The following is a 17976-nucleotide window of genomic DNA, read 5'->3' on the forward strand; positions in this document are numbered from 1 at the left end:
TTGACCCAGACTCACCTGAGCAATTAGCGAAGAAGTCTGTTAGAAGATTCTGTACTGCTGATGACTCTCTCAAGATTTGTTGTTTCATTTTTCCCCTTCCCTACTCATCATAAACACCTTCATTAACCCTGCCTTGTGACACCAAGTCTGCCTTTGTCTCTCTTCAGTTACTCTTAAAGTTTGCAAAGAAAGGAGCTTTGAGCAGGTCCAGGCCTCTAATTGCAATAAAGAGAAGCAGTGTCTATGTTTGGGTGTATTGTTATCAGTGGTGCCTTTATGTGATTGACCTGTCATTTTTCCATCTCGTGTTTACTGCCTCCATCCAGGTTATTTTTAGGTAGTTTTACTCTGCACTTTTATAAGTAACAGACTGTGCTTTGATCAGAGTCCTTAGTTTAAGTTACCAGTCCCCAGTTCCTTTTCACTGTGCAAATATTTAATCTTTCCAGCATGGGAGCTACTTCTTTTTTATTCTCAAAAGAGGGAAAAGACAAAGACACTTGTCTGTCTTCTGCTTCCTTGTTGCTTTGATCAGGGTGTAAGTACCTTTTGCAGCACAGTGTTGAAGATACGTTGCTGCTTTGTTCTGGATGCTTTTAGCTTGGATGCTTTTAAAGAAGGTGGAAAGAATTGGACTGATTCTTATTTTCCCCTCTCCTTTTTCTTTATCCCTGTATTGCTGACCTGCAGCATTTGACACAGAAATGGCAAGTTAGTAGGGCTGTAGGGTAGGAAACGGTGGCTGGCAATTTTAACAATCCTTGTTCTTCCTCCCAGGATCCCTGGCAGTGTCAGTAGCTGATATGACAGCACCTGTGGTGGGCTCCTCCGGAGGCGTGTATGCACTTGTCTCAGCTCATTTGGCCAATATAGTCATGGTGAGTACCAGAATGACTGTCTAACCCCATATAAAGTGAGTGAATCCAGCCAGATAGGTGTCCCAAGGGACCGGAAACAACTGGACCCTGTTGTTTGTCATTCAGAGCTTGCCCAGTTGTCTTGTCCTAGTGGCCTGGTGCTGGAATGGAAATGTGATACTGTAATTGGCTTTGCGCACTGATGGCTAGCAGCTTGTTGGGAGAAGCCAAAGATCCTGGTGTAATCCAAGTTTTATTATCATACTTCAGGCTATCAGCTCTTCTTGAAAGGGGTTAAAAGAGAAGGAGCTGACTGGATCTGCAGAAGTTGCAGAGCTGTTTCTGTCTGCAGAGCATCATGTTGTGTTAGGGAGCACCTAAAGAAATGTAATGTTTGCTGGCTTTATGTGCAGAATATCCCTTATCCGCTTTTGTAAGGATACTGAAGCTGAACCCTGGGCATAGTAGTGATGCTATCTTTTGGCTCTTTCACCTCATGAAGTACTTTACAAAGGTCAGTGAATATCAGCATTGTCATTCCTCTTAGACCTGGAAACAGTGGCATATCCAAGGTCCTCAGAAAGGTGGTGGCAAAGCCCAGCACGTCTGCCTGTGCAGCCCCTAAGCTGATCGTCAGGTGATGATGGTTTTGCTGAGAAAGCTTTTTGTTTCTGATTAGGATTTGTGTGTAGTGGTTCAGGAATGCATATCTGTCCTGTACCAGCAATGTCAGAGCAGAATAACCATAAAAATGATGGTAATCCAGCCTTCCCTGGGGGCTGAGTGGGATGATAATGCAAGTTGGCTGCAGTAGAGACAGAAGGTCTGTTGTGTGTGCTCTGGAAAATGTGCGTGTGCATGGTGGTACTTGTGTCAAGCCTAAAAGAAACCTTGTTTTTAATGCTAATATGCTGTGAAATCAGTAGGTTTGGGCTGCAACCCGCAATGGTGCTCCTCCAGGCAGCCTTTGTGGCATCTGGGAGTAGGGGGAGTGAGCAGCTTCCTGAGCAGAATAGGTCTCCTTTGCTGTCTTTAAGCTTTTCAAAGCATGAATGAGCTGGGGGCTGTTGCCAAACTAGGGCACTTGAGTGTCTGACAGAGCTAAGGAGCGGAGGAGAGAGCATGCTCCTATATTACAGCATTTCTTCCTGTTACACTTTTTTTTTTTTCAGTGTCTTGTGTCAAAGAGAACCAGGAGGGTGTTTGTTCTCTCTCATAGGGTGGTAATGCAGACACTGGTTCTTCACCCTGAGATTCACAGGGTCAGAGGGGGGTAGAGGAGCTGTTGCTTTAGAGGAACAAAGCTCTGCCAGGTGTGTGCAGAAGGTCTTCACCAGTTACCTCCCCAGACTTCTTACAATGTAAAACGGCCTGTCAGTTCACTACTCATGGGACTCCTCTGAATCTATTTAGCAATTCCTACAGTAGCTCCTATCTTTCTCCATTATCTGTTGTTTCTTTGCTTTTGTTGTTTCTTTTGTCCGTGGTCTCCCGTGGCTAGTGGGAACTCTTCCCAACCTCTGGAGAATGTTAAGGCCAGCCAAAGGCCAGGCTGGTGTCAGGGACAGAACTGGGTCAGCTGGGTCTCAGGCAAGGGAAGTCAGTAAGACTGCCAGGAAAAGTGATGGATTTTCTATAACATGGAGAAGTCTATAATATGTTCTTTATGGCTATGTCCTCTGGGATTGACAGATCTATGTGTGGTGTGGTGAGTGGAAAATTCACAGCTAGGTGGTTAAGGCAATAAAAGGGGTGTGTTCCAAGGGATATCTGCCCTTGATGCTCCTCCAATACAGAACTGAATGTAAAATCCCTCCAGGTTTGCATGCAGCATCACTTTGTTTTCCTTGTCTCCTCTCCAGAACTGGTCAGGAATGAAGTGCCAATTCAAACTGCTGCGCATGGCTGTTGCCTTGATCTGTAGTAAGTATCGTGCAATACTTGGCACACATGTAATCCTGTCTTGTTTGTCCTTGTCATAAGAGTTTGTGCTGATTCAGGGTGTTTTGGCTTTGCAGCAGTTTTGGTAGGAACTTGCAGCTGGACCTTCTGGCAGCAGAAACCACATCACTCTCAAATGCAGATTTTGGCTTTCAACACAAGCATTTGTAAATGAGGATTTGTTGTTAGCCAGCATCTGTAGCTTGTGGCATTTGTGAAGATCTGGGACTTAAGCATCTCGCCTTTGAATTCACAAACAAGCAGTGCTTTCATAATGCTCATGTTTAGGCATCCTAAAGCATTTTCTATGTGGGATGGCAACCGCATTATACACATATTAATGAATTATCTTCCAGACATATCCTATCCCTTGGGTGGCATGATAAGGGAAACTATGCTTCTGTTCATCACAGACAATTGTCTTCAAAGTCTAACTCAGGGGGAGGCCTTTTTTATGGTTTTGGTATAAATTTTGGAATGGGAATATTCCTTCACCTGTCTGCACTTCCACAAGGCCAGACCACTTACCCATCCACTGGGGAGACCTCATCTCTGTGTGCCTTACACAACTGTGGCTTCCCAGCTCCCCTGTGCTCACCATACCAGGAGGTTTCTCTTTTACTCTGTCTCTTCAGGGCTGTAGTGCTGCCTGCAAGATGGACTTAAGAAGGGATAGACTTATACAATTAATTTGTTTTTCCTTCTTTGTTCCAGTGAGTTTTGAATTTGGAAGAGCTGTGTGGCTGCGATTCCACCCCTCTGCTTACCCTCCATGCCCACACCCCAGCTTCATGGCTCACCTGGGAGGGGTGATGGTTGGAATCACCCTTGGAGTTGTCATCTTGAGGAACTATGAGCAGAGACTCCAAGATCAGACTTTATGGTGGATCTTCCTTTCTATTTATCTCATTTTCGTGTTGTTTGCCATCTTCTGGAACATTTTTGCCTACAGCCTGTTGGATCTGAAACTACCTCCCCCTCCTTGAATGCATGGGACAGAAACCTCTGGAGAGCAGAAGTCATCTGCCAGCTAAGTTATATGAGCCAAGATGGAGGATCTATTTTTCTATTTAGCTTAGGGGAGGATGATTATTTTGAACACAAGTGTGTGCTGAAGGAGACACTTAAAGACCTCACGAGTGAATGGATTGATCTGTTTGTTCATAAATCTAGCAGCCACTGTGCTGCCTGGTCTGAACCCTGCAGTTTCTTCACTGCCAGGGCTCCCACTGGGCAGCTTGAAACTGGGCATTTATCACTTGGTTTGTTAGCACACATCAATATTTTGTATGGGATATTTGCATTTTCCATGTCAGTGTTGGAATTGCAGCCAGTTTTTGAATGAATCTCCTCAAAGTTACTGAACACTAGAAGGGAAAAAGAGCAGTCAATTACTAACTAGAGATTTGCACGGTACTCACAAGGCAGATTGGATTTGGTTTCTACGGATACGTCTGACTGTTCAGCCATACCAGTGCCACTGTCTAATTACTTGAATGATTCCTTAATGAAAATTAAGCCTCTGGTGAAACCTGTCTTACTCACCTTTCAAAAGGGTCAGCAAATCTTGACCACCCAAAGCGGTGGAGACTGGTCTTCAACTACAGGTCATATGCAATTGCACTATAAACCTTGGGAACTCTTTACAGTAATATGGACACTCACCCAGAGGTGACTTTTACTGTGCATATTTTGTTTGATTTTTATTTCCTCCCCCCAGCCTGTTGTAGCTACAGGGTTTGGCTGGGGTTTCTTACTGGGGGATGGAGAAAAGAAGGGCAAATGTTTATTTGTGGTTTTATCGGTTGACAATCAGGTGCTGCTTTCTTCTCACGTTGTTTCTGGACATATTGTTGTAACAACACGTGGCCTGTAACACTCTTCCAGCAGGCTCTTGCTGTGTAAGTGGGACCTGGATCACCCGCAGCAGCACAGGGTGGGAGCTGTCTGGGCTTTACCACCATGCAGTCTGATTGGTACCAGGTTTGTCCGCTCAAGTCAGTGGAGTCAAATGAGGTTTTATACCACCGGTTTCAACCTGAAGTGGAAAGCTTGTTACAGTGATCATTGTGAAAATGATAAAGCTGATTTTAAATTGACTGCTATGTTTTGAGGAAGGCAAGTATTTCTGAGGCAATGGAAGATCAGGGGCTCCAAGCAGCAGTCACTTGTAGTGATGCCTTTTTGCTTAGCATAGGTCATGCCCAGGTTTTAGGAATCTGGTCTGCAGCACAGCCCATACAGCAGCATGATGCATGCTGCCTGCATGGACCTGGGGGCCAGACTGGAATGTCTGTATGGTGCATGCCTCTGTAAGGTGTTTGTTGTCATGCTTCTCACTTTAGAGAGCTGCCAAACCACAGCTGAGAAATATGGATGCCTTCCTTTTCTCCCCACTACGCCCACCCAGTTTGGCCTAGACTAGCTCCTTTTTTTCCTTTTTCTGTTTGCATGTTGGTGCCCAGCCACCAGAGCCTTCCACAGCACATCTCATGGGCAGTGTAGCAGTTAGGTTTTCTGTGTAGCAAAGGATTTCTGTATCATGGGCATTATTCTCTCATCTGTGTAAATGGTGCTGCCAGATGATACAACAAACTAGTAGGAGCTTGGCTTTCTAGAGGGGAAATTCTTGAGAATTCATCAGCTGTCCACTTATTTGCCTTTATAGGAAAAATCTCTCTGGAAGGCTGAAGTTCTCCCACAGTATCTGCTAGTAAAAATCCTGTTGCCTCAGCAAAAGAGAAAGGGGAGAAGGAAAGTCTTTCTACAACCTGGAATGAGTCTTGTCTGCAAAAGGAACAAGTTTTGCCATCTTTGTGCACAGAAATGGAGTCTCTGAGGGCAACTGCACCTTTGTTGTTCTGCATGGCTGGCATGTTGTTCATGGGCCCTCAGATCAAGGTACAAAGGTCAGAACTCCATTCATTTCAAAGAAGAGGACTGATCCCTATTCTATTTTTATCTCTGCAGTTTGGGTCCAGCTCAGAGAAGTCATAAGAGTTTACATGTGTTGCTTCAGGTCAGGAGCTTGCCAGCGAGTTTCATACTGGTGGAGACATAGGGAGACAGGAAGGAGGGGGACTAGAATACTGAGGAAAGTATGGCTAATGCATAAGGAGGACATTCCTTTCCTCACCCATTATGAAACCTTTCTGATTGCAGATGCCTTTAAACCAAAGCTGAGTGGGAAGTGAGAGTTCCCCTGCAAATTCTCTTAAACCTTTGAAATTCTAGGTAGAAAATGTTAATAAATCCCAGATTATTTTGTCTATAATTTGTCGGAGTACAGTATGCACCAATTAACTTTAATTTTTGGTTTCTTAGCCAAATGCTACTTAATGCCCATCAGTTTCTTCCCAGGAAAGCTTTCTGTGCCTGCCAGTGATGTGCTCTGTGGTGAAGCAGCAAGTTACAGGTTTGAGGGCTGCCACTTCCTTCATCAGCCTCACCCTGGCCAATATATCTTTGCCTTTGCTTAGGAGAATGAGGGAGCTGCATAGGGTAGTACAGGTGCCCTTCTTTCATCCTTCATCTGTAAGTAAACATAGTTTACGTGAACTAATTTACAAGAAAATTACAAAACCCTCACTTTGAGCTTTTGACTTTTTCTCTTAAACTATTGTTCATCTTTGCAACTTTCATTCCTGTCGTCCCATGCCCTGTCTGAGGAAATCTACAAGCAACCCTCGGGATCAGAAAGGTCAGACTTCAGAACAGCACTAGATTTATTCTGAAGAAATGAAACCCTCTCACATTCCTGTTCATCAGAGCTGAAATGTCTCCCCTTATATAGAGCAGGTCATATGCAGAGCCTGTAATACTGCTCCTGACTCCATAAACTGATAGATTGTTAGCAGACGAAGTGCTTAAGTTTTTATAATTGTTTATATCACTAAACTGATATTGTGAAAACGTGTTATATTTTTTACAGAGTATCAGGAAACCCAGTTACTTTGTTTTCTAATGCACCCAGGAGTGCCACAGTGCTGCAGCGCCAGAGAGCTAACAGCAAACAGGCTTTTCTTTTACCTCCAGATGTCCTTGATGCTGCTGGCTTATGTCAGAGCTTTAATATTCTCCATCCTGCTCATTTGTGGTTCCAACTTATCACAGTCAGCAATGTGTTCCTGAAGGAACCATCCACTGAGGGACTGCTTTTGGTGATTGTTTTGGTTTTATTTCAGATGCTGACAGAATTTTACATGAATTGGATAAAATATGAATCTTTTGTGTGGATATGAAGTGCCAGAGAGAAAGACAAGGACTGTTACCAATGCACAGATTTGAGACAGCGCGCGTTAGAGGAAGCTATTTTATGCCTGTGTCCTTGAATGAGGACACAGCACATGGAAAAAAAGCCGTTTCTGTGCTGGACTTCCCACTTAGTAAGTATATTGCAGCACTGGTCCAGAGAGGATGGGTGCAGGGAGCAGTAGCGCAGCCTGGGGTGCTGGTTGTACAGCTCCTTCAGGGACACCTGCCGGCCGCAGGGAGACAGCACAGACGGGGTCCAACTCAAAGCCTTTTACTGATCTCTCATCCAAGACGAGACCTGAGAAGTAGCTCAGACAGCTATGGGAAAGAGGGTGGCAGAGAAACTGGTAGAGCAACGTCCGTGGGACTTGCAAATGGCACTTTTATTCCTAAATATTTGGATGCAGGTAGAGATTAATTTTGCACACATCAGTAATTCTATAAGGAGAGGGGGAGGGTTCAAATGGAGTGATGGGAGAGGAGCTTACCAGAAACAATCTCTGAGTGAGGTGTAGAGTGGTAGAAATGATGAATTCACTTTTGAGTTTTTAAGCCAACATTTCACGTCATTTTTATCCCCATTAGTTAATGGGGAAGATTAGCACTTATGTGGCATATTGTGTTTCTTCAGTACTTGCTCTTTTAGCAGGAGGAAGTATTTTATCAATGGAGGAGGGGGAGGCCAGAGAAATTTTCATTCTCTGAGGTTGCTGTAGTAGAAATAAAGCTTAGGGATTCTGTGTCCCAAGACCTTGCTCCTTCTGAGGATTTGAATGCCCTTACGCTTTAAATTGATTAGATAGTTTCAATTTGAATTGGTTATAAAGAATAGAATCTGACATATTTAGAGCTGAGACAAAAATAACAGCTATCTGCTGACCTTACAAGACAGCTGCTGTTTTGTGCCAATATTTAGTCTCGCAGGATCGTGGGTAGGATTTTCACACATACTTCAGTGAGTAAAGAACTTGGTTTATCCATTTATATGGATTCAAGCTCAGCCCAGTTGCTTTGGAAACCCCATCCACTGGCTTTACCTGAAGTGAAACTGGAAAATATGAATGCAGTTCAACACCAGCAACCTCTGGAGGCAAACTAGGATCCAGAGAACAAAAGCACTTCTGGGATTTTAGCCTCTTTTGTCAATATCACTGCTGTTGTGTTTCTTTTATAGTAGTGGCTGCTTCACAGTGTTCTGTAACATGGCTCAAAAATTCCTTCTGTGATCACTGAAGCTGAGAGCTGGTTGTAAATGAAAACAGTGCAACTGTATAAAGAAAGAATCACATGTAAGACAGAAACAAAGCTTGTTTAAAGGTAAATGTATTTGTAATGTCACTATTAATAGCTTTTAATTGGAAAAAGTTTTCTAATGAGGTATTTTTGAAATGCCAGAAAACTTATGTTTCAGGGTACTTTACGATACAGAGCACAAAAATATTCTGCAGGCCTCGTTTAAGTAGCACAAAAAAAAAATAAAAAAATTAATTTCCAGTGAGCTTAATAGATACGTTAGTCACTGGCTGTCTCCTGACTCCCCCAGAGTGTCTGATTAGTTTGCAAATAAAGCTAGACTTGTGCAGCTTTTCTTTTGCTTACACTACTAATCTTAACAACACATCCAAATGTTAAACACAAAGCACTAAACAAATGTAATTTTCTGCCTTAAAATACTGAACGTTACTTGCCTGTTAAGGTCAAGTAAAACAATTATATTTGCAAGGTAACACGCTATGATATGTTTCCAAATATTTTTGTATTGTGTATGTTCTGTATATTTTTGTTGTAACAATATTATTTGAGTGCAGAATCCATTAAATTTTTTTGTTGGTGGATTTTTTGGTTTTGTTTCTTTTTTAATCAAATAGAACTGGTTTACATCATGTGCCAAAAATCAACCAAGAAAAAACTTTCAGAGACAATTTTTAAGTTTGTCTACAGTCTGATAAAACAGTAGAGAACTGCTGCTTTATTTCTCCATGAGGTATAACAAGGACACAGAAATGGCTTGTGACTGGTATTAAAAAATCAGGTCTTGTCCCACTATTTAACAACTGAAGCTTTAAAGCAGTAGTGACCTCAAAACTGAGGGGAAGTTGACGACCAAATACATTAGACTGTTTAAAAAAAAAATTGGGGAGCTAGGGGGTGAAAGGTTGTTGTCTTTTAACATCAGACTTAAAATCTCAGAGCCAATATATTCTCATCTCTTGATCCAATAGTGAGAACAATGTATCCAGGAGGTTCTGCAGCAAATCTCTGAATGATTTAGCTGTTAAATAAAAGGGGAAGGCTTATTTTGAAAAATGTTTTGTGTTTTTGTTGGGAACTGTTGTGTTAAAGTATAAATTGAAGAAATGAAAACGTAACTAGCAGCAGTCCCTGCCAGATTTGTTACTCCTAAGGGGAGGCAGACTACTGCTACTGTATGCAGGACTCAACTCTTGGTAGTAGTTTTCTGCGTTTAATTGAGCTTTGAGGCATTTAAAGTTTTTTTATTCACTAGTTGAGGAATTTCTGCCAAAGGGTAAGTAAGGTAGATTTTCATCTATTTGTGTCTGTTAGTTAGTACAGGAACTGGTGTCTGTTAACGCTATATATTTTTCTAGCTGGTTAAAATAATTTTAGAAAGGCAAACTGAAGGACAGAAATATTACCAATTCCAGAAAATCTGTTGCAGGAAAGGAGCCAAAAGTTGGCAGCCTTGAGACTTACCCTTGATCATACAAACTCATACAACTCATTATTTTATTCCCATAACTCTAATCATATGCTGTATAGTAAGCACTGCTCTTAAGTGTTGGAAAGAGAAATACTAATTGGTTTATGTGCTACTTCTCAGAGGGAGGGAGGGAGAGACAGAAACAAAAAAAAGAAGAAATCAGACCCCGATCTTTCAAATTGTGAGAAGTCTGTCAGCTAAAGGTAAACTTGCATTCTTAATATAAGCCTGGTTTGCTGTTCCCTCCTCTCCCCCCCGTCTCCCAAGGGTTTTAAATCAAATCCTAAAAACTGCAGTATGAATCTTAGAGGTTTGAAAATTAAGCAAAATAGCAAAGTCAGTGTAAAGCTGATAAAAGCAAAGTGCTGTTAAAACAAAGGCTGCAGAAAGCAGACAGTTATATTTTTCATGCCAGCCACCTTCAGTACTAGCAAAATTCAACAAAAGCAATTTGCAACAGGAGAAGCTGTTACTGCAGCTTTCCTGTTGTCCTTTTTTTTTTTTTTTTTTATAAGAGAGTGTAAATTCAGTGGGACTGATACTGATCAACTCATTACCTTGTAGAGGAGAAGCCTGAACTACAGTAAGGGAAGTTTTATAGGTGAAGGTGAAAAATATTGATTGGATTTTAAAGTAGTATGTGATCATTGATATAGCAAATAAAATAAAAATCTAATATAAATGAGTGTAGTACAGGTTACAGAATAATAAGATAACTCAGGTTATAAAGGACCTCACCAGCTCTCTAGTCCAACCTTCTGCTCATGAGGACAAAGGTTGTTCAGCACTTCATTCACTTTGTTCATGAAAACCTCCAGGGATGAAGACTACATGAAGTTGTCTTCTACTTGAAGTGTACTTCTACATGAAGTGTACTTCTACTCCTGGTTGCAGCTCAGGAAAAGTTTATCACCACCTTGCTGTGACTGACTGGCTTTTGTGAATATTCAGGCTATCGCATGTAACATCTGGCCTCGTAGGGTTCTGTGGCCTAACTTTCCTCTCAGCTGGAGGCACAAGGACAGGACAGTATGAGTAGGATGATTTCTTATGTTACTGCCAGATTCCAGGTACCTATTTTTTGTGCTTTTTTTTTTTTTTGAGCACTGAACTCCTGATCAGGCAAAATACTAAATGATCAGTGCTAGAAATATGTAAGAGCAGTAGACAGGGACATTTTATTGAGAGGTGGTGTTTCACTCATTCATTAATACCCTGAAGGAAAACATTATTACTCCTCAAGTCTGATACACATGAGAGTAATTTTTAAAAAATACTTATTTCTTCTGACCTTCTCGTATGTTGTGTCATCCCTGCTGTCACTATGACAGTTGCAGACTCCTGCACATTACACTAGCAGCTCCCCTCCATTTTGTGAATGAAGTGTTTTAAAAGGAAACATCAAGGACAACACTCATTTGTAATTTATTGTAGACACACTACTAAGGATTTGAATACCTTTTATTGTAAGCCTTATTACAGGTCCAACACAGCACTGTCACCGGAAAGCTTTTGACTTATCACAGTATACAGGACTGGCAGAACAAACAAACTTAGCTGCATCAGGGAGACTTATAGTTGGTGTTTCAGGCCTTGAATGGGAAAGTTGTTCAAATGTTCCAAGTTAGGCATTCAAACACCCTCTGCTGCAAAGGAAAGCAATAGGCACTTTTGCTTATATCAGATTGCAGAAATAGTCCTTAATTATATGGTCATCCAGAGACCTTGCCAGTTTTGATTCCATCTGTAGGCAGATATTCAAGTATTTTATTGTCTAAATGTCCCATGATGTGGATAAGAATTCATTGCTGAAATACAGTCAAGTGTTTTCAAGTCTGAATAATTAATTTGGAAACTTAGTTTACTTCTATTTCCGAAAAAGCTTCTATTAAGTTAATATTGCACCTATAAAATCGTCAGAGTTAATTATTCACTACTAGAAAACATGATTATTTTCAATTTTGCAAATTGGGTACTAGGAATGTACAAAGAAGATCTTGATCACAAAAAATGCAAACTAATGAAGAATTGAATTCATCATCTAGCCTGGGAATTTAACATGCCAGACCAGCACGTTATATATAATACGTATACATCAATAGAAGCACATGCAAACTGATTCCTAAAACTCTGTTCAGTCTTCAGGCAATACTGTTTCCTATCAATTAACAAGTTGCTTATTTAGTAGGAGAACGAACTGCTGCTTTGAAAATAGAACGTAGAAACTAGCTACAGACTTGTTACCCATGTTGAAGAAACAATGATGAACTCATTGTTATGATTTATCCAAATGTTTGTGCTTCTTTTTCTATTAAAACTAACCAGATCTTAATGATTAGACATGATAATTTCAAATATATTTAAAATATTTAAAACACCAAAATGCTTGTGAGCTAAGGAAAATTTTTCTTTTTCATACAGTGACAGTAAAAACAAATGTCATGACTTCCTCAGAAAAAGAACAAGTCATTTGGAGAATCCGGTAAGCACTGAAAACTATGCATGAGTTTGTAAGATCTGGTGTAAATCACATGAAAACACGTTTACACTTTTTAATGTGTAAATCACATTAAAAAAAAAAGCTCATGCTACTTTCTCAAAAAAAAATAAGTAGCTGAAATTGCAACTTAGGTTTGAGTTGGGTAATACTTTTAAATATAAATTAAAATTTCTCCAATAGTGAAACTAAGCTGCAAAGAAGAAATTAATGATTTATACAATACCCTCCAACAAGTGTCGAATAATTAAGATAATTTTAAGCCACTGCTGTTTCTCTCATGAATTCCTCAAGGACAGTCACTACATTTCTGGCTTCCGGCATTTCTGCATGTTCTACTTTAACAATCTTCAAAAGAATGTCTCCACTGCCACAGTTCTTTAAAAACATGTAACACTTGAACAAGGCGTAGTGGTTCATTTCAGCCTGTCGAATAAACCTCTTCAGGTTGTTAATGTCTTGTATAGCCTGGAAAGACAGTTATCGAGAATTTTCTTATCCTTCTACATGGAAAGGAAATAATGTAGAAAAGTGCAGGAAAAATAGCAGTACTAACAAAACAATTCTATATTACTATTCAAGAGTAATACAAGAATTTAGTGAGTAATGTCATAGATGGGTATTACCACTATTACTCTAACAATGCAGAAGGTGTGGACATTATCGAGTTGCAGTATCAAGCATTTACCTCTTCTATTATGACGGGTCACTTAAGTTTAAAAAACTCAATGCATATTACCCAATTATACAATACTGTGTGTACAAAGCTCAAACTAACAGTATTTTAAGGAGAAAAAAAAAAAAGTTATTTTAAATAGGAGAAAAGGCCATTGGAGTACTTGCTGAAGAAACTTTGATGCTGCTTTACATTCTAGTCTTGTCAACTACAGTAAGCCAGTTCTAAAACTAAACTTTAGAGGTAAGTAGTCAATGATGTACAGACATTGTAAGTAACCTAAAACTCTTCTGTGGTGCAAAAGCAATAACCTTGTCCCTCAATAACCCAATGTCTGTTCCAAGCCTTTAACAAATACAAACAGTTACCTTCAATTTAAAGTTTTCCAAAATCTGCCGGAAGAGAAATGGATTTCCACCTTCAGCACCGTTTACAAAAGCATGCATCCAGTCCTCACAAAATCTGTTGCTTCCTGTTGTGTGTTCAGGAACACAGAGATGAGCAAAAAGGAAATGGGCTCAACATAGACATATAACTGCATTCACATTGTTTAAGTGCTCTGTATGTCAAATGATAATAATATACCTGGGCCAGGAACTAAGACTTGAGAAAAACAGTACATGTAGAAAAGCAAACATAGATAGAGCTATGATATGATTTTTTTTTCTGATTGTTGAATTCACAACTTCCTTTTTTTTTCTGGTTGGATTTTTGACAATCATTTTGCAGCTTCCATGAAGTGTGAAAATCATAGTTTCATGGTCTGTAAACTACAACGGGTAAAAAAAATTCCTCTGCTACCTCACAGGTAAACAGGTGTTCTAGTTTCCAGACATAATCCAGACTTTCTGGGCATAAATCTGTGAGCTGCCGAATATCCTTAACTATTTCTAATGTCAAGGGTTCTCAGCAGCCGAGGGATAAAGGGGGATATAACAGCTGTAATCTCACCTGCATTATGCAGCTGAGGCTGGGGTCCACTACAGTCTATAATCATTGACTTGTGCTGTTCCTCAGTCATAGCAATGCACAAGGAGGTCATTGTGCCTTCCTGAACAAGTCCTTGGAGACTGGCAGCTGCCAGAAACCTGACAAAAAAAGCTCTTGTGAACTGCTTGTTTCTATAGTTTCAGAACAGCAAGAACAGGAAGGTGTCATACAAAAAAGCCAAGTTATTCACAGGTACCTTCATCTCGAAGTATCCTTACCTGTTAATGTCTTTTTCCGTTCTTTCATCTGCATTTTTTACTTCCACAGGAGTATAACTCAATGCCTTAAAATGAAGAAACAAAAGTTAAAAAGCGAGATGCAACTTGGAAATTACTTCCATTGCTACATTGTAGCTACTAGCAATAAATATTTAACCATACTTTAAATTTACTGTTTTCAGAATAAGAATAGAAAGGAAATACTCCATATCACAATCATTGCAGCTGGCTTTGCATTCAGAAGAAATACAGTGGTTACACTTTATTAGCTATTCCATCCAAAATCTTCTTAAACTCATAGGCTAATGCTAGGATTAATTTTATTTTCTGTACCAGGGAATTACATGAAGCATACAGGCAATGTAACAGCCCTTCTGACTCATGGGGATTATAGCAAGGTCAGCTTGCTCATACTATGTCTAGTTTTTTCATTCTACTTATACCTTGGACACTACTAAGTGATCTAAAATTAGTTAACTACAAAAATTACAGTTTATTGATTCTTGATGCAAAAAATTGCTAAGTATCCTTAGCAATAAAGCAGGAAGAAAGAACTTGTCCTGAACTTTAAAACAAACGGTGTTCCTTATTTACTCCTGTTTGAGAAAATAAACGTAAGAAATATTTTAAACACATCACAGTCACTGAGATGTCTTTTGAACCCTTTTTAGATACCCAGTTTGAAATACACTTACAGCATGTAACAAGAAGGCAAGTTTCTCCTGGAAGAGCTGTACTACTCTTTGAATAGGGCATATGGAATTCTCAAACCAGCTTCTCAAATAGGGGTTAACATAGGTCTCCAAGGTTTTTTGCTGTTAAAAGTTGAAACATCAAAGCTTTTAACTACGAAATAGATTTCTACACAAATAGAAGCCCGTTAATAATCTATCCAACATAAAATACTTGGATATCAAAACCTTTTTCATTTCAAACAATACTAGATTTAAATAATGAGTTTGACATTTAAAGCTACACCTTTTGGAATATAAACTACAATAGTTTTCACATTTCAAGAAGTAGAAAAATCTGCAATATATTAGGAGTTCTACTGAGCAAACAGTATACACCAGCAGACAGGACGAAACAGTAACTTCAAACATATAGTTTCCATTAGAAGAATTGCGACAAGACCCATCAATAAGAATCCTTCCTTAATGTTAAGAAGTGGTAAGAATCTAGGTAGACGTGGATAACTTTCCTGTAGACCATTATATTTTATTAGTCAGTCTTCTCTCTCAAGTTAGCTGCAAGTAACCTTTGAGCAATTTATGACTGGCACAAAAAAATCCTTTTTTTTCCCTTCTAAGCTGCGTGGCTGTCAGTATTTTAAACATTCACAATCTCTACAGTGGAACTAGTACTTATCTCTCCCAGAGTTTTGTCTCTATATAATTCTTCTGGATTGCTTGAGTAATAAATTTGTTTAAAAAGTCATATTCACTGCTTTAAAAAAAGAACTTACCTCCACATCAAGGTTTAGCTTCAGACTTTGAATGTATTTGTCCAGCTCAAGTCTGAAAGTATCTTCTTAAGGAAAGTAAGATACACCAGCTCAAATCTGTATTTTGCCCTTTCAGGATATGGTTGTTACTGACATTTTCAGTTATGCACTGGAACATATGCACAAATGGGCTCATTTCAAGCAGGAAATGGACAAGAAGAGAACATCGTTTTTACATCATTTCTCTCTTCACACAGATAAGGTAAGGATATAGTTCCAGACCTTTCTCTGAGCCACCCAGGAAACAAACCACATATTCTGCAGCATTTATGTCCGATTCCAGTATTGGTGTTTCTAGAAGATTTTGTTTCAAAAGACAGTAATAACAGCCAACTTTACATTCTGGTATGCTGTGCAGTAAAAAAAAAAAAAAAAAAAGTTAAAGGTACATTACTTTAAATTAACGTGAAAGCTGGACATATGACTTCTATGAATAATTTTCACCCCCAGCACAGGTGGCTCCCATAGTCACATACAGAACTGTCTTAGACCTTCTCTTTTTTCATTCTATAGTACACTAAGAGTAGTTTAATAGGAAATAGTCGTAAATACAGGTAACAGTTTTTAAATACTGAAGCCATAAATTATTTACTATGAAAGTTTTCTCAAAGCTAACCAAAAAAAAAGGTACCATTTGTGTACCGCTGTTATTAACAGCAGCAATAGACTGAGAACATGCAATTACAACTAAACCTAAGTGCTAAAGTAGATAGCAAGATGTGCAATGCTGTTGGTATTTCCTACAGCTTCTCATTCATAAATAATTTAAAAGTCGTGTTTTACCTCAAATCCACAGATGCTACATTCCCCATCCCTTCAAAAAGGGCTCCTTTAGTCAGACGCTTAGCAATGAAACTACGGAATTCAGTTTCTGCTTCAGTTGGTAAGTTTGTGTCCAGCAAGGTGAGACTTTAAAAAGCAAGATGAAATCATTAGCAAAAAGCAAATGTAACTGTTTTCATAGAATCATAGAATGTGGTTTTGTTTCTCTAAACAAGAGCAGATCTGCTTGCAGTCATCATCTGCTTCTAGAAGGGAGACCACTATGATCTCTCCCTGGCTTACAGATAACTTGCTCTGTGACTTCTGGCCCATTAGGAATGCGTTCAGTGGTTTGTCCACTAGACCAGAAGTCTGGAGTTGTGGTGTCAGCTGATGCTGAGCTCCTGAGCATCTATGACAAAGTCACTGACTGATCTTTTTCATTTCTATTTCCACAGTTGTAACAGAGCAACAAACATATTGCACAGCTTGTAGAATGATAACTTGTCAAACTAAAATTGGTTTCAATTTTTAGTTATCTGTTATCTGCATAAAGACACCAATATGGCAAAGACATCAAAATGGGATGTAACAGATGATTACACAGTTCTGCAGAGTGGCTTTACCTGAAATCCTCGCTGGAGGGTGTCTCTGCCGCTGCACTGCCGGGACTGCCATCCCCACTGTCTGCTCCCTGCCGTGAAGATCTTAAAATCAAGGAATTCTTATCAGCTTTATTTTTTTTTTTTTCACAGCCACAACATACAGGCAGAACAGGCAGTGGGGAAATGTACTTCCTGGGGGCGTTTTAAAGCGGGAACAGGAAACGAGAATATTATCAGAGGGGGGAAAAAAAATAAAAAAATCTTGTGCAAGAGAAGCGAAAAAAAGCGAAATCGAGCAGCTGGCAACAGACGAGGCCTAGAAACGGCCTCCCCGCGGGGCGGACCCGGCCCCTCACCTGCGGCTCCGGTAGCCGTAGAGGCTGTGGTAGGTGCTGCCGTGCCGCTCCGGCCGCCGCTCCTCTCCGGTGCCGCCCTCCTCGCTGCTCTCCAGTTCCCGCTCGTCGCCGTCCGGCAGTGCCGGCAGCATCCCGAGCCCGAGCCCGAGCCTGATCCCGGCACCCGCCGCGCCTCAGCCGCCGCCGCTCCCCGCCCCTGAGGCCGGGCGGGGAAGGGGCGGGCGGCCCGCGGGGCTGCGCCTCAGCTCGTTGCGCCCGCCCCGTGAGGCGATGATGAGCCGGGACTGTTAGAGCAGGGCGGCTGGGGAGGAGCTGCCGCCCGCCGGGCGCTGCGGCTGCTGCGTTAGTGCCATTTATTGAGGAACACGAGGGGAACCATAAGGAACCCTGGGCCAGTAAACCTTCATCACAGCCCAAACCCCTACAATGAGCGGTTTAAGAGCGAGCAGCTTCTTGCCTGCTCTGCTTTAACAGAGAAAAACCCAAAGACCAAAAATTTATCGCTAACACCAAGCAGGGAAGCGCGAAACGCCCCCTCCGACCCCTCAGGCGAGGCTGAGACAAAATGGCGGCCGCACTGCCCCGTCACGGCCC

The 17976-nt window shown here is 40.7% G+C and overlaps 2 protein-coding genes across 16 annotated transcripts in view; one reads left to right on the plus strand and one right to left on the minus strand.

The window, feature by feature from the left end:
- The window catches only part of RHBDL3 (rhomboid like 3), a 65089-nt gene extending 56202 nt beyond the window's left edge, over window positions 1–8887 (plus strand). For all 14 annotated transcript variants that reach the window (XM_072025581.1, XM_072025580.1, XM_072025576.1 and 11 more), the window contains 3 exons: window positions 778–878; window positions 2720–2780; window positions 3513–8887. In XM_072025581.1, the coding sequence (XP_071881682.1) occupies window positions 778–878; window positions 2720–2780; window positions 3513–3784 (434 nt within the window). In that variant the 3' untranslated portion in view covers window positions 3785–8887. The remainder of the gene's footprint in view (window positions 1–777; window positions 879–2719; window positions 2781–3512) is intronic.
- Window positions 8888–11217: 2330 nt separating this feature from the next.
- On the minus strand, window positions 11218–17969 carry C19H17orf75 (chromosome 19 C17orf75 homolog). 2 transcript variants are annotated; one of them, XM_072025584.1, is made up of 11 exons: window positions 17383–17969; window positions 17048–17128; window positions 16443–16568; window positions 15872–16009; window positions 15621–15678; window positions 14851–14970; window positions 14156–14220; window positions 13899–14035; window positions 13316–13419; window positions 12498–12739; window positions 11218–11420 (listed from the first exon to the last, which is right to left on the minus strand). In XM_072025584.1, the coding sequence occupies exons 1-10, from the start codon at window positions 17511–17513 to the stop codon at window positions 12530–12532; spliced, it is 1170 nt and encodes a 389-aa protein (XP_071881685.1). In that variant the 5' UTR covers window positions 17514–17969; the 3' UTR covers window positions 11218–11420; window positions 12498–12529. The 2 variants fall into 2 exon arrangements, with proteins under 2 accessions (XP_071881685.1, XP_027327451.1); XM_027471650.3 differs by having other exon boundaries at window positions 11218–12739.
- Window positions 17970–17976: the final 7 nt, after the last annotated feature.

The sequence above is a fragment of the Anas platyrhynchos genome, chromosome 19 (genome assembly GCF_047663525.1).
Source record: "Anas platyrhynchos isolate ZD024472 breed Pekin duck chromosome 19, IASCAAS_PekinDuck_T2T, whole genome shotgun sequence".
Taxonomy (NCBI): domain Eukaryota; kingdom Metazoa; phylum Chordata; class Aves; order Anseriformes; family Anatidae; genus Anas; species Anas platyrhynchos.